Source organism: Protopterus annectens, chromosome 11.part0 (assembly GCF_019279795.1).
Source record: "Protopterus annectens isolate FY-2018-M chromosome 11.part0, PAN1.0, whole genome shotgun sequence".
Lineage (NCBI taxonomy): Eukaryota > Metazoa > Chordata > Ceratodontiformes > Protopteridae > Protopterus > Protopterus annectens.
The window spans coordinates 611,522,227-611,538,286 of record NC_056745.1 but is presented as its reverse complement, the minus strand read 5'-3'; the positions used below and the strand labels follow the sequence as shown (position 1 = coordinate 611,538,286).

Genomic DNA, 16,060 nt, shown 5'->3' with positions numbered 1-16,060 from the left:
TGTTGGTATCCGGTGTGTTTTCAGTATTTTGAGTTTTCAGTATTTTGAACTTTCGAGATTTTGGTCTCAGGATTTTGGGGTTTCAGAATTCTGTAGCATTCCCACATATATAACCAAGAAAAAGTGTGAAAGCTCTCCACCAATACCAAATAAACCAACAAAGAGAGCAAAGTGCTAGGAGAGAGGATAAAATAGCCAAGAACTTTATTGTAAATTCGCCACAAACAACAATAGCATGAACGCCTTTACCACACTCACGTTTTCGTCCTATTAACTGGACTTCATCAGATATATAAATTTGCAATCATCAAACACCTTTATACAAATCATTAAAACCTTTGACCAATAGAATCAAACTTTTCATTTTGAATAAACAAATCATACTTCATTGGGCTCATTAATAATAATGATCAATATTACCTCACTTCCTCTTAAAACTTTATCATATTTAGTAAAACAAATTTTTAAATGTTTAAATTACTATTCATGTCATGATGTCAATCAAAAGTCTCTTAAAAACGCCATATTAAAAAATGAATAATTAAATAAAAACCACATAAGTTAAATAGCTTATAAAACTTAAAGCATTCTTCTGTTTAAAGAAAGTGTAATCCCCGATCCAGCAGTGCCACCTTCTGTTATTTTTAGATATTACATCATCTTTATTAACAATTCTTATAGCTTAGCTGCTCTTAATTTTAGGAGTGGAAGAATGGATACATACTCATTTAAACTAGGGGTTTTGTTTGCTTCCAAGGTTATTTGCCACCATAGTTCCTTATAACCTATTGTGTCCTCCCAAGGGCCTCCTCTGATGTCACTTTTAATTTGTTCTAAAACAAAAAAATGAAATTTATAACCCTCACATATCTTAAAATGTTTATATAGGGCATTTGTCTCTTTCCCTTTTGTTATATCATAAATGTGCTCATATATTCTTCTCTTGAGGGTTCTCACCGTTTTGCCCACATAAAAGGAGTTACACATTTCACACGTGGCAAGATACACTAAACCCCTGGATTCACAATTAAAAAAACCTTTGCTACTTAGCCACCTCCCTGTACTTTCTAAAAAAAATGTTTTCTTCATTTATAATGTATTCACACTGACTACACTTCCCACATCTATAGATACCCATTTTTCTTCTCTTACCCATTCCACCCTTTTTGTGATGGTCCTTCCTACTTTCTAAAATGCTTTTTATACTAGCGGTATTCTTAAAAACTATCTTGGGTGTACTCTCAGGGAGGCCTTCTAAGTCTGTAAGGGAAATAAACTTTTCCCATTCTTTCTGGAATATTATCCTAGTGTTATTATTTAATGCATTATATTCCAGAATAAGGGCTTGCTGATATTCCCTGTTAGAATCTATTCCTTTCGTTCCTAACTCATAATTTTTATTAACCTCCTTTTCTCCTAAAATGGGCTTATATCTATCTAGTCTACCTTTTTCTACTTCAAATCTTATATTTTTAATAAAATATTTAGGATATTCCCTTTCCAGAAACATTTTTTCCAATAAATCACACTCCTTGATAAAATCATCAATATTACTAGTCATCCGTGATCCTCTAACAAATTGTCCTTTCACAATATTTCTTTTGCAGTGGGCAGGGTCTGCACTGTTAAAATGTAAATATGAATTACAATAAGTGGGTTTCCTGAATACTTTAGTTTCTAGAAAGTTGTTTAACTTATATAGTTCTAAATCTAAATACTGAATATTGTTTTCAGAAATTTTATGTGTAAACCTAAGAAAGTCAGTAGTCCCATTAATGCAGTACATAAATTCTTCAAATCTATCCATACCCCCGTCCAAAAGATTATGATATAATTTAAAAATCTCCAACAAGTAGAGAAGCTCGAGTCGAGGATGTATGTTTCTTCCCAGTTAACTAGGACAAGGTTAGCAAAAGTGGGTGCACAGGCCGCACCCATGGCCACTCCTTGGATTTGTTGAAAAAATTCCCCATTGTAAAAGCAAAAAATTGTATTTTAAGACCATTTCCATCAAGCTTGTGCAAACCACCTTTTCTCTATGAGTTAAATTTTTATCCTGAAACACCTCATCCTCAAACATTTTCATACCTGTTACATAGGATATAGAGGAAAAAAGATCCACAATATCTATTGTGACAAATAATAAATCCTCAGTATTTAATTCCAATGTAATCTCCCTTAACAGGTCCCAAGAATCTTTTAATATGACTTCTTTATTCACCCAAATATGTTTAGTTTTAATATCAACATATTTTGCTAAAAGTATTTTTTTAACCATCTGCAGATACAATGGGTCTTAACGGTGGGTCCATTATGTCTTTATGGATCTTTGGGATACCAAATATTACAGGTATCTTTGGCTTTTCAACCTTTAAATAAGAAAGCGCTTTACCTTCCAAGGTGCCTTCATTTACCATTTCCTCTAATTCCATGTCTATTCTTCTATAAGCCAGATGTATTTCCTTCTTAGAGACAACATAATATTTGTTTTCGTCTCTAAGTATTTGGTTCATTTTTCCTTAATACAAAATAAGATCCATAAAGACAACCCCTCCACCCTTATCTAGTTTCATTAGCACTCCCACACACATATATATATATATATATATATATATATATATATATATATATATATATATATATATATATATATATATATGGGTCTACTTTGACCCATCAAATTAACTTTTCAGCGAAACTCAGTTTCACCGGAAATGCACTTTTGCAAAACTACAGTTCACAGAAGAAATTAAAAAAAAAAACAAATACACTACACTAAATTATGCAGGGGTTTCTTCATTTCCTGCACCCCCCACATCCCCCACTACTAATATATATCAACTCTGAGATCACACTACAGTAGGGAAAAGGGAAAATTCTCTTATCCACACTGTACAGCAATCTCCAACAACAGCCTCGGTGAACTGGACTAGTGAAACTGAGTTTCGCTGAAACATTAATTCGATGGATCAAAGTAGCCCCATATAGATATATATATATATATATATATATATATATATATATATATATATATATATATATATATATATGGGTCACCTACACATGATCGAAATTTCAGAAAGACGAAACCCATATGGCCGAGACCATATGATCAACTTTTGAAATCTCAATCATGCAGAACGGGCATCTCTGTATAGTGCGGAATGGGAAGATTTCCATTTCCTGTACTGTAGTATGATCTCGGAGTTGGTATATTTAAATTGCAGGGGGTGTGGGGGGTACAGGGTGGCTCGCCCCCCTGCTAGCAACATGTAGGTAAGTTTTCTTTTTTTTTTTTCCACATGTTCGAAACTTCGAAAGTCGAACATATGTTCTCGGCCATATGGGTTTCGGCTTTCTGAAATTTCGATCATGTATAGCAGACCTATCTATATATATATACATATATATATATATATATATATATATATATATATAGATATATATATAAAATGTATTTGTGTGTGTAAAATGTATATATTCAAAAATCTCTCTCCAAATATTGCCTTTATATGCTTACTTAATGAGCGTGCACATTTTCATCTGCTGCTCTTATAACCATAAAAAGGATGATGGTAGAGCTGTGTTTCTGTTTGTGAGGAGGCTATGTGCAGATCTTTGTAGCCATTAGTTTAGGTAGTTGTGAACACCCCAGTTTATTTGAGAAGAAGCACAAAATGAATGTACTTTGTGGGGTCCGATTACACCTTTATTGTGCTGGGAGCAGAGTGAGGTTAAGTACTATTTAACCTGGCTACAGTCTGATTCTCTTCGTTACATCATTGACAGTTGCAATTCATTATGAAACTGCTCAGCGAACATTCATTGTCATGTGTGAAAAGTAAATAAATCAAAGTCTGACCCCAGTTAAGCTTAGAGCATACAGGTACTAAGCAGAGTTGATAAAAAGAAGATGATGGCTAACTGTACAACAAGCTAGAGAGCAATTGAACCTTCCTATAGAAATTTCCAGAAAATAATGTGTTCCAGTTTTTGTTAGGATTTTCTCCAGCATTTCTCTGGAAAAGTCAGTGGATGACATAGAAATACACACTCTTCTGGAATATTCAGTATATGTTCTACACATATATATATATATATATATATATATATATGTATATATATGTCTATGAGAAAATGTGCATTTTAACACCAAGCTGGTTGAGATGAGAGAAATGAAGTGAGAATTAAATGTGCCATTTGTGACCAGGTAGTCCCAATAAGCCATAAGACATCTTGTACAAAGGGGCCTCACTGAGACTAATGCTTGGTGTGAAAGTCATGGCCTCAAGCTCAATGCCAAGAAGTGCATTGTCATCCCCTTTGGGGAAAACACTGTACCCATGAACTACCACATAGGTAGTAGCCTACTAAACATTGGAAGTGCGATAAGAGACATTGGGACACAGGTGGACAGTAGTCTCTCCTTTGATAATCACATCGCTACAGTAGTCAGGAAATCCTTCTACATGGCACACCTCATCAAAAATGGGTTCACCTCCAGAAAAAGAGGTCATTGTTCCTCTCTACCCATCCCTCATCAGACCCATTATAGAGTACAATGCCCCGTTTGGCATGTACCTCACAAGATATCTACAACAACTAGAAAGGACACAGAAATAACTCACTACGAGGATTACCAGCCTCAAACAGATGTCATACACAGACTGTCTCAAAAAACTCCAGCTCTTCTCCGTCGCTTATCGCCTACTCAGAGGCGACCTCTGCCTAACATACAATGCCATGTCAAACCCAGATCTGTTGGACCTGCTACACTTAAATAAACCCCAATCCCTCCAAACCATATGTTCCAGGGACTTAAACCTTGCCACCACAATAAACAGAACATGCTGCAGGGATAGATTCCTGTCCCAGAGACTTCCCATCCTCCGGAACAGACTACCCATTCACGTCAAGCAAAGCTCCTCATTAGCCCTCTTTAAGAAAAATCTCGACAATTGGATGCAAAATAGGAAATTCACCCCGGGGATCACTTCTGCGGCTCTGCTAGACAGGGATGCAGGAAAATAACTATCTTGGGTGGCGAAAGCCAGGGAACACTTTTGGCTAGGCTTATATAGGCCTCAGGGCCAATAGCCTAGTACCCACCTATGAACCTATAAACCTATTAATATTGTAGGGGAGTCCTGGGATTCAAAAACAGAAACAACTTCATAACTTCAGTGGCACCATAGTAGTCAGATAACCCATATTAACTTATGTTAGCAGATGTTTTATATGGCCAAGAAGTATTTTTTTTTGTTTTTGTTTTTTTTTTTTTTTGAGACTGCATGTAAAATGTTAAGTACATCTGACTACACTCAGTGGAAATCAGTGGTTTACATAGTGTCACAGTATATACTGCAGTGGTTAAATAGACAGTTGAAATGTGCTTAACAGAATGTCATTTGAAGTTGGCATTTGTATAGTAAAGCAGTTTACCTAACAAATATAGATAAGTAATATTTAATTATTTAAACAGCCTCACAGGAGTGCTTGCAATATGACAGCTTTTTGCTCTGCACTGACTCCCATACTTCTGGTTTATATTTTCACCAGGTTGGTACTATTGTCCAAGTAGGTGACTCTCTCTTATAGGGTGTTGCCCATCTATCTGCAGTTGTTTAATACCATGATTGTAAGTTCTCTATAGCCTTTAGGTTGATGAGATAGTTTCCTTCATTGCCTCATCTTTGGCTGCAAAATAGTACCATTTTAGTTTTTCCCCCGAGACATGTTTAACTTCTAAGCCTCAGTCCCTTGCAGGACAATCTAGATCTAATTTGCTGGATGTTAGGAATGAAAGGTGAAGAAGCCAATATTGTAGCACGCTGCAACAGTTTCACAAAGAATTTTGCACAAATGGAGTAAAGTACAAGTTGAAGTGCTAAGAGCTAAGGTAAACCTATGTGGCAGGAGACAGAATGTGCGTGTTTTGTTTTGTGTGTGTGTTCTCAAAGATTACTTTCTGTGTCCACTTAGAATTGCGGGCGTTCATTTAAGACATGCTTAAAGTTCTAAACTGGAGCCCATTATCTGCACACGTCCTTGCTGAGTTCAAGGAATTGGTGATCTTTAATTTTTTCCTACATTCTTATTAGCAAGCAGTCGGTTTTCATTTTCTTTCACAGACCGAAACAGCTCTATGGTACTGCCTGATACAATGGTGACATACTATTGAAAGATCATGGAAGTAAAGGATGAACAGCCTTTTGCAAAATGTTTTCAAGTGTGAAAATGATGGCGAATGAGCCCTTAGTTGTCTGACACAGGAGTAATGCCTCTTCTGTTAACTGGGACCACTAAGGCTGATTTACATGTAATGCAACTTTGCATTCTTAGCTCAGTCTCTTGAAGATGTAGGCTCTAGGTGCAGATATGGAGTTGGCTGCCAATGTATAAGCTGATTTAATGTTTTTGTAAGTCATACTTTGCTTAAGGAGCACTTTTGAAATGACGGTAGGTGATATTAGCCTTACAGAAGTTGCAGGATTCCATGAACTTAAATCTTTCAAAAAGGTTGGTTGGAAGAGGTCCCATTATATATGAATTTCCTTATGAATGTTGTAGTGGGACCTGCCAAGTCTGACCTAGTCAGTGATCCAGTGAAAGTTTAATGCTTTAGCTGTATGACTTCAGACAGAGAGAGAGGTGCAGCTAAAGTAACAGAGTCGCCCGGTGTTGCTATGACTAAGATAAGGTGACCAGGATAAAATAAACAGTTCACAGTGGAAAGCTGTAAGCTGAGAGGCAGTTCAGTATCAGATGGTTACGTACACAGTCAGAAGATGTGTACACTTTGTCCCAACCACCTGCTGCACATTGGAATATGCACACATTTATCTCATGGGAACAGTGCGGAACATTAATGGTGTGTGTGTGTGTGTGTGTGTGTGTGTGTGTGTGTGTGTGTGTGTGTGTGTGTGTGTGTGCGTGTGCATGTACGTGTCGGCATGTGTGTGTGTGTGTGTGTGTGTGTGTGTGTGTGTGCGTGTGCATGTGTGTGCGTGTGTGTGTGTGTGTGTGTGTGTGTGTGTGTGTGTGTGTGTGTGTGTGCGTGTGTGTGCATTTTATACTGACATGTAGCGGAGGTGTCACACCTTTTGTGCTCCTTCCTATTTTCCTATCATCCATCCTTAAAGGTCTGAAGTGCCCAGTCATTGAGTGGTGGTTAGGTCCACATGATTGCTCAGAGAAAATATTACATCCAGACCACTTATAGCTGCTCACTGTCCTCGCTATTCTCTGTAGAAAATACAACACATCTGTCACCATGTGGTTGGCTAAAAAAATGATCAAGGTGTCTCTGATGTACATAGCCACACTGTTTCTTATTTTATGTCAAAAGTCATCTCTAAAGAGCAAGTATCCCAGAATACAATGGCATATTTCTTTCATATGAAGTCTTGAAGCAAGGTTTGGATGTAATCAAAGCTGAGTGCCCATTGGAAGTACAATGATAGCTCACTGGGGCCTAGTGTCAGGTGACTTGGGAGTCAGACTGCTTAAGAACCAGGAGTTCTGGTGATTGTAGCATATGTCAACTTTTGAGCTTATTTATAATGAAATGCTGCATTGAACATTTACAGAAATTATTATGGTGGTGCAGCGGTTAGTGTTGCCACCTCACAGCAAGAGGTTATCTGGTTCAATCCTCGGCTGGGGTGCCTTCTGTGCGGAGTCTGCATGTCCTCCCTGTAGTCGCATGGGTTTCCTCCAGGTGCTCCGGTTTCCCCCCACATCCCAAAGTCATGCTGTAGGTGTACTAGACACTCTAAATTGGCCCTAGGCATGAGTTTGTGCATGTGTGTGCCTTCTGTGGAAGGTTGGGCGCCGGGCTGACAACTCAACACTGTAAAACTCCACTGCCAATCATTAGCGGACAGGTGATCCGCTGTGACGACCCCTAATCGGGAAAAGCCGAAAGAAGAAGAAGATTTGAAACCTGATAACTATTGCAGGTTACTGCAGTTACTGATTGCACTAAACTGTTTTTGTAGTAGAGACAAGAAGGTTGGCACACACACAAACCGACTCCTGTTAGACACAGTCTGATGTATTTATGTCCTCTCTGATTCATTGTAGGAAACAGAAGAATAATAAGAAGAAAATAATTGTACAGTACTTGCCTAAAGGGCACCTCTTGTGTCAGTGTTTTAAAATTATGGGTACTACATAGTCAGATAATGTAACAAAATGTTAGCCTTGCTGTCAAAAGAGCCTGACAATAATAAGAGTTAGTAATAGTAGATGAAGGTGGAGTTTACAGAAAATCCACTTTATTTTTGGTCAACCATATGCACAGGCTGTTGTCACTTCTGTATTGTTACACATCTGCTTTCATAGCTTAAAATATAATTTTATTATTAAAATAAATTTGCATCTTAGAAGTGCAGCACTGTTAAACAGATGTTTCCAGCTATGATTTATCTCTTTGCTGAGGAACTGGGACATCTAGTGTGCCTAATGTGTACAGCATTTATACTGAGAGCATATTAAGATGACACAAATATGCAAAATGTCAGAGCAAAATGTTGAACAAAATGTGAATGTATATGCTAAGCAAGTATGGAATAATCTGTAAAGCAAACTTTATTGCAGAATGCTGAAGAAACTATAGAAACACAGAAATCTGTTAATGAGGTGTGCAAAATAAACTCTAGCTTTGAGTTCTTTTATTCATAAAACTTAATGATTACAGGCAGGAAACATATTTACATGTACTGAAGAAGGCTGTTTTGTAAAGCAAATGCTCAATCTCTTATAGGTATAAAAAACATTCTGATCTAGATGTAAACCATACAAACTATAATTAATTTAAGATTTGAGAAAATGTTAGATCATAAAATATGCTGAAACACCTTCAGCAAATGTACTGAAAACTGAGTACTTCATATGTTTTGTCTGATATTTGGTGCAGAATGATAAAGCCCAGAGTATGCCTCAGGCAGTAATGGTTTGATTAGTGGTCAGAGTTCTGGAGAAGCCATACAGAATGCGGTGGGATAGAGCAGCTGGTGCCAGTTTGTCCATCCTGGGAAGACATGGTCTAAGTTTCACTATATAAGCGCCATCTTGTCATTGTCTGGGACAGAAGCCTTTAACTTTAATGGCAAAGCAGATGTAACCAGCCACCAAACGTTTGCAGTTTGGTAAGCTGTGACCAGCCATTGAATGTTTGCAGTCTAGTGGGATGTGGCCAGCTGCTTGAATGTGTGTAGTCTAGTGAGATGTGGCCAGCCATTGAATGTCTGTAGTCTGTGAGATGTAGCCAGACATTGAATGTCTGTACTCTGGTAATATGTGGCCAGCCATTGAATGTTGCAGTCTGTTGAGATGTGGCCAGCTATTGAATGTCTGTAGTCTAGTAAGATGTGGCCAACCACTGAATGTCTGTAGTCTGGCAAGATGTGGCCAATTACTGAATGTCTGTAGTCTTGTAAGATGTGACCAGCCATTGAATGTTTGTAGTTTGGTAAGATGTGGCCGACCATTGAATGTCTGTAGTCTGGTAACATCTGACCACCCACTAAATATCTGTAGTTTGGTAAGATGTGGCCAGCTACTGAATGTGTGTAGTCTAGTAAGATGTGGCCAGCCATTGAACAAGTGTAGTCCGGTAATGACAAAAGACCTCTGGGAGTATTTATACTCCTCATTACTAAGGCGTAGTACTGCAGGCTGTAGTGTACTTGTAAACTGGCAGCAGGTAGTAAAAGGACAAGAAAAATAAAAGGTCCACAGTGAGTGCCAAAGTACCATTGTGCTGGTGCCACACTGAAGTTTATTCTCCTCCCCCACCCCCAGGGAGGCTGCTCCCTGGAGGTAAGCCAGACCTGCTTATTGAGAAGAGGAAGATGACAGCTACATGAAAAGGCAGATGGTTAAAAAATTTTATAAAACAATAATGCTCAAAAAAGCAACAAAAAATTAGTAAATAAATATTTGTTACCTAATGCACTGTGCTTTAAGTTTCAAAAATGATAAAATAGAAATGGTGCTGTTTAAAATGGTTGGACCACTACTATCAAGCTTAAGTTGCCATAACAATTCCTTATACTCCAATAATATTTTCCAGTAACTGATCCTCTGATCACTAACCACTTTGTCAGTAGTTAAAAAAAAAAAAAAACTGTAAACTTCTTGAAAGAAACAAAATGTTTTTATTTATAATGCAAATATATCTATAATGTTCATATATTTGCTCTCTGAGTGAACACTCAGTTTCCCCAATGTAAAACATGTCACATGAGAAGCACTGAGATAAATAAGCAATAGATCCAGCATTAGAATTTAAAATACCCAGACAACAAATACTCTTGTTGTAAGATTACAACAGAAGTATTACCCACATCCAGAAAAAAATATACACTGACATCAAATTCTGCATTTTCTACCGTACCCATACAATATTTCGTTTTTATCATAGATTAGTAGACCTTTATATCAGCTTCTAAAATTTAATATCAATTTTTATACCATTTTTAGAACATTGCCTGTGATTTTTGTCTTTTACTATCACATGATTTCTTCATATGACTGTGTTTAAGTATTTAAATGTGCCATTTGATTCATTATTCAATTTTGATGGTCTTTTTTAGAACAAAAGAGCTCAACTAAAATAAGGGCCACATTCAATAAAGCTTACACTAAGTGGACACAATATGTGTTCAAGAACATTCTTATCACACTTTTTGTGCTTAGAAAGATTGCACTAAGTGTACATGCGGTCTACACTTTGTGGTAACCTTTATGAATCCCTGTCAATAGTTAAAGCTGCAAGAATATCAGTAGGAAAACTAAAATTAGGAGGAAGAAGGTGTGAGTTATGTCTGTGTTGTCTGTTCACTCAGAATGGTGTACACTTAGTGTAGGTATTACTGAATCCCGGAGTAAAGGTTTTTGTATTTTCTAAACTTACTGCTTCCTGGTTGTTGTTTGGAGAATGAAGGGAATTTGTGTGGTTATTTGCTTTCATTTCCCTTGCCGGCACAGTGTTATGAGGTCACCTTTTTATTGTGAGTTATATGGCCTATGCTACACCCTTTAATGAGTCCCTTTGCCTGTCTTTTTTCATTAGGACACGATCCAAGAATTTACAGTGTTCCACAAAAATAATCCCCGTTGAGATTGCATTCCTAGTCTTAGGCTATATAGTGCAAATTTTAAAGTGCAACAAATGCAGTTACACAACTACATGTTTTCTTTTCAGTTTTACAGTCATTTGTTGTTCATAAAATGTTGAAACTCTATCTATTCCTTGAGATTGTATGATTATTTGTTTAACTGCTTGTGTAAGGTGCATGCCACTTTCCACAATTTGCATTATGTAGTCACATGATACATCTTATTCTGTTATGCAAGTCATGTGATACTTCTGAATCTGTCGTATGCTTTTTAAGGCAGACAGCATGTAGCATGATTGCATATGGTATGGGCATGTTTTATGAATGTGCATTCATTTCAAATATGAGAATTTATTATTGCTGTTTATGGAATAGAATCAGCTGAACTTTCATACGGACTGCATCCAAGCATCCCAGTTTGTAACATTGTCATAGCATTGTTTGAAATTTGTCACATATCTTTTTTGCAAATAGTAAAGTATTAACAGTCTGCATCAAATGTTTGACATGCAACATTTTAATTCCTACTATTTCAACATTTTACCCACAAACAATAATAATTTTTATGCAAAGTTGTAACAGAATGATACCTCACAGAGAACTTGTGGTCTTAGTAATAACATATATTGTGTATAATTCTCAAGTTTTCATTAGAAAACACGTATTTATACAGTTATTAATTCAAAATTATGATTTTTAGATATGTTTTAAAGTGAGAAAGATAAGACAATTGCATTAGTATAATTTTGTAGTTAATATATTTTTCTCTTTGTCTTTTGTTTTTCTTATTGTACAGTCTGACAGCCAGATATGCAGCTAAATCCAGCCATAGTGGAATTGCAACCAGTCAAAAAAAGACTTCTAGGTCAGTTTGTACGTTTTATTCATTGTTTGCCACTAACAGATATCTTGGGCGATTATCAGTGGCATGGTATTTAACAGTGAGGAAAGGTAGACAGCTTAATTATAGGTGCTATTAAAATACGTATTATAATGGTATGCTAACAATGCTTGACATGCAGTTCAAGTGTTTCAACATGAGATATTTAAAAAGTGTACCTTTGCGTGAAGGTACTAACAAGATAACGGAGTAATAACCCTCACACATATATCCACCTAAGTTTTGTTGCTTACTGTAATGTAGCCGGCCCTTACTTTGTCTGTCCATTTATCTAGTTCCAATCCTTCAGAGATACCCTGTAATTCTCCTGTTGAACTGCGTTCCAGCACTTTCTCTTACAGATCAGTTCAGGACCCTCCAACATTCTTTCTGTAATGTACAGTTTTCTTAAGTTACACTTTTTAATCTTAAATTTTCCAAATGTCAACTAAACTTACCTTTCCTATCTTTTAACTCTTCTCTCCTTAATGGTACAGTGAATTCCTTCCATGTTTACTCACTGCAGAATGGACTCCAAAGTGTGTGCTCTTAGTTTCTGTAAGCTTTCTATTGCCATAATATTCCTAGTCACCCTCCACAGTATATCGTATGCAATCTCAATGCCTTTTTTTTTTAGATCTCCACCCTTTACACAGAATCTCAGGTGTGATCTTACTGTCACCTGTAAGTGAAAGTACATAACCTGCTTCCCCTTCAGTGTTATGCTGTACTACCTATTTACTGGCTTTTGCTACTGTCTGGCCATACTATGTTTTATGACTAATATGAAGGTAGTTATAACTCTTAGAAGATTTCCATCTTCAGTGTTCTCTCATTCATTCTCCTTAATTTTTAATATCTTCATTTGTTAAATCGCTGAGTGAATTGGTCATTGGACCCTATGTAACTCTCTCTCTCTCTCTCTCTATATATATATATATATATATACATACATATATATATATATATATATATTATATATATATATATATATATATATATATATATATATATATATATATATATATATATATACACACACACACACACACACACACACACACACACACACACACACACACACACACACACACACATATATATATATATATATATAGGTACTTTAGTGTAGCCAGTTAACCAGCATGTTGTTGGGATGTGGGATTTTCTGTAGTACTGAGGGGGAACAAATCAAACAGTCATGGTGAGAACATGTAAACTCCACACAACCAGTGGCATAGGGTTAGGACTGAATCCCAGACTTGGATTAAAACAGTAGTATACATTACTTCCCATCCTCTGTAGATCAATCTGTCTGTCTCTCAGGATTACACATGCATAGTATATACATGCAAGCTGCATTAATATTGCAAAGGCTAATGTAGACAAAGTTCTAAACAGTATGTGATTTGAGTGTTAAGAAAAAAATGTCAATTTGTTAGTGTTTTGGAGCTGTTTTTGCAGTTTAGTTATTTCAGAACTCTGTCACAATGATTACTTTTTTCAAATGATGGAAGAATTTATTTTTTTCACTAACTAAAAAACACCACATTCCATTTCTTGGGTTTTCAGAAGTGTTAGAAATCAAATGTGAAGGCTGGTATTCTTAGAGCTTCGCTGTATGCCTGCAAAAGGTTTATGCTGCTTGGTTATTATACAGGGCAGAACACACACCAATTACATACCAAATGGCAGGCAGGCCGCTCTTTTGTACTGGTAGCTTCACTCTGATCTACATAGGTTAGCTGTGTATCAAATATACAAACAGACCTATCCATGCAGTGTAATGTATACAGGAAGTACATATAGTGGGAAGGGCCACCTTGGGCAAAACTTTCAAGGGCTCAAAATGTTACTTTACAGATTATTGCATCTCAGAATAAAGTGGTACATATAGAGGCTGTGCTGCATGTGCCACAGATTCCCTTGGTAGGATGGTGTAAAGGAGCACATAAGGCTATGGCTTATATACACAGACAGACAGACACACACACACACACACACACACACACACACACACACACACACAACAGTACAGACAAACAGGATCAGATGTGCACAATAGGACATAGAGATAGAGTCAAGCAGAGGGTGGACAAATGATGATGGGGATGGTTCTCCAATGCATTGGGAAAGGAGAAGAAACATCCTGTACACCAGAGTGGAGACAGGATGAGGTATGTGCTGCAGTGTGTCATCTACTGTCTTGGCCCAGAGGAATATCACTGTGATCCATCACCAGCTAATAGATTAAGGTGGACAGTGGTATGGACCACACCTTCCTCTGTACAGCCATTGGTCAGGGATGAAAGGTGAATGAATCTGCACTTTGCTCCAGGAAGTTCTCCATCTTGGTCATGTTTCTGTGTACTGCTCTCTCAGTTCAGCTTCCAGCACCTGCTTAAGCTACAGGTATGCCAGTGAGAGGTAGAGTCCCCATCTATGCCAGTGAGAGGTAGAGTCCCCCTCTAGCAAGGCAATCTCATCATCATCACTCTCCCCTGCTACAGCCTGAGGAGGGGTAGGCTGCACATGAGCTGCCAGGTGAACACATCTGTCTTCTGAACCTGCAGGCAGGAGGTACAAAGAGAAATTGACTGTAAGTGAACCTTTCTACCAATAGAATGGATGTATTTATAACACCATCCAAATCTGTCAGTAGTACTAATCCTGTTCAGCCACTATTGTCTTCTGCCGGTGACATGATTCATGTCTCATTCTGCTTGTGCTGAAAGAGAAAGCATCACATCAGCAAACGGTGACGGGTATGAAATAGAATGCCAGAACAACAAATTATTTATGCTATGATTCCAGTTATTCATTAGGGGTGATATATAATAAGGTCAATCTATGGACACAGGCAGCGCCTAGATGCTTTATCCCATGTATGGGATAGGAGCTGCCTGTGTCCATTAGTAGTACAGGGTGCAGTCCTGGGGTAAAGTTTCTGTTTCCCATCCATAGATGTAAGTTGCTCTTGAAAACAGACGGGAATGAACTTTGTTTAATGTAGATGGAAAGTCAGTTCCAGAGCAGTGGTATCCTATGCAAGATATCCCTGGCCCTCTAAACCATTCTGTTGATGTTGCAGAAGAGGTTTAGATCCCTAGATATTTATAATACCATTCTAGTCATTTTTGCTTAACCTCTACCTCCAACATACAGAGATCACCAGGGTGATGACATTGCAGGTCATCATATGACCACCTGCACTGCTCCTCTAAAGTGTTAACACCCGTGGCTGTAGTCAACACCTCAGCCAGGTCACTCTAAGAATCAGCTTTGTGGAACTGACCAGCAGGAGACAGATCATGATTTTATTCTCCTTCTCACACCTTTCTGGTGTTTTCCACTCTATATTTTCAGAGATGGCCACTGCCACGCAATCTGTTAGCCGTGAAACACTTATACGATGTGATTTCTGAATCATGGATGGTGTGCAGCAGTAGATGCACAAATTATTGTTTTAGAAGATAACCAGATTATTAACAGAGGAAGAAAGACACAAACTGAAAAACCTTGGAATGGTGCTGCAGTTTAGAACACAGGGAAAGAAACATGCTTGGGCATATGTATATTATTTCAAGAAAGCATTAAAATATTAGATGTAACCATAGTGAAACTAGGATGAGTTACGGTAATAAACTTGAGATGGAAAAATATGTGTATATATGTAACAAAAAAAGAGAAAGAAATGATGTTAAAAATATTCTTGAATATGTTCAAGTAAATATGCACGATATAGTGGTGGGTGATTTTAATTGTACTTTTAAGAAAAAATAACAGCAATTGTGATGTTAAAATGGTTAAAGAAATTATGAGAAGTGGAAAGTTAAGTGCATGGGACAATAACCACTGGACCTACAAAAGGAATGAAATTAGGGCAGAAATTGATTATTTCTTAATATCTGATAGTCTAAAAGTTAAAAAAGGGAATTAAGTATGCTGGATTTTTAGATCATGTGGCTATATGGGTTCAAGTACAGGAAAATGAAGAATATATAAGAATATGAAAAGGAATAAAGAGAATTAATGGAAAGGAAATAGATTTAGA

At 37.1% G+C, this 16,060-nt stretch overlaps 1 protein-coding gene across 5 annotated transcripts in view; it reads left to right on the top strand.

The window, feature by feature from the left end:
- Positions 1–16,060, top strand: part of NAV3 (neuron navigator 3) — a 1,719,037-nt gene that overhangs the window by 848,300 nt on the left and 854,677 nt on the right. The window contains exon 6 of one of the 5 annotated variants that reach the window (XM_044088077.1): positions 11,923–11,991. The exons of the other annotated variants lie outside the window; for them this stretch is intronic. Coding sequence (XP_043944012.1) covers positions 11,923–11,991 — 69 coding nt within the window. The remainder of the gene's footprint in view (positions 1–11,922; positions 11,992–16,060) is intronic. 5 annotated transcript variants of the gene reach the window in all.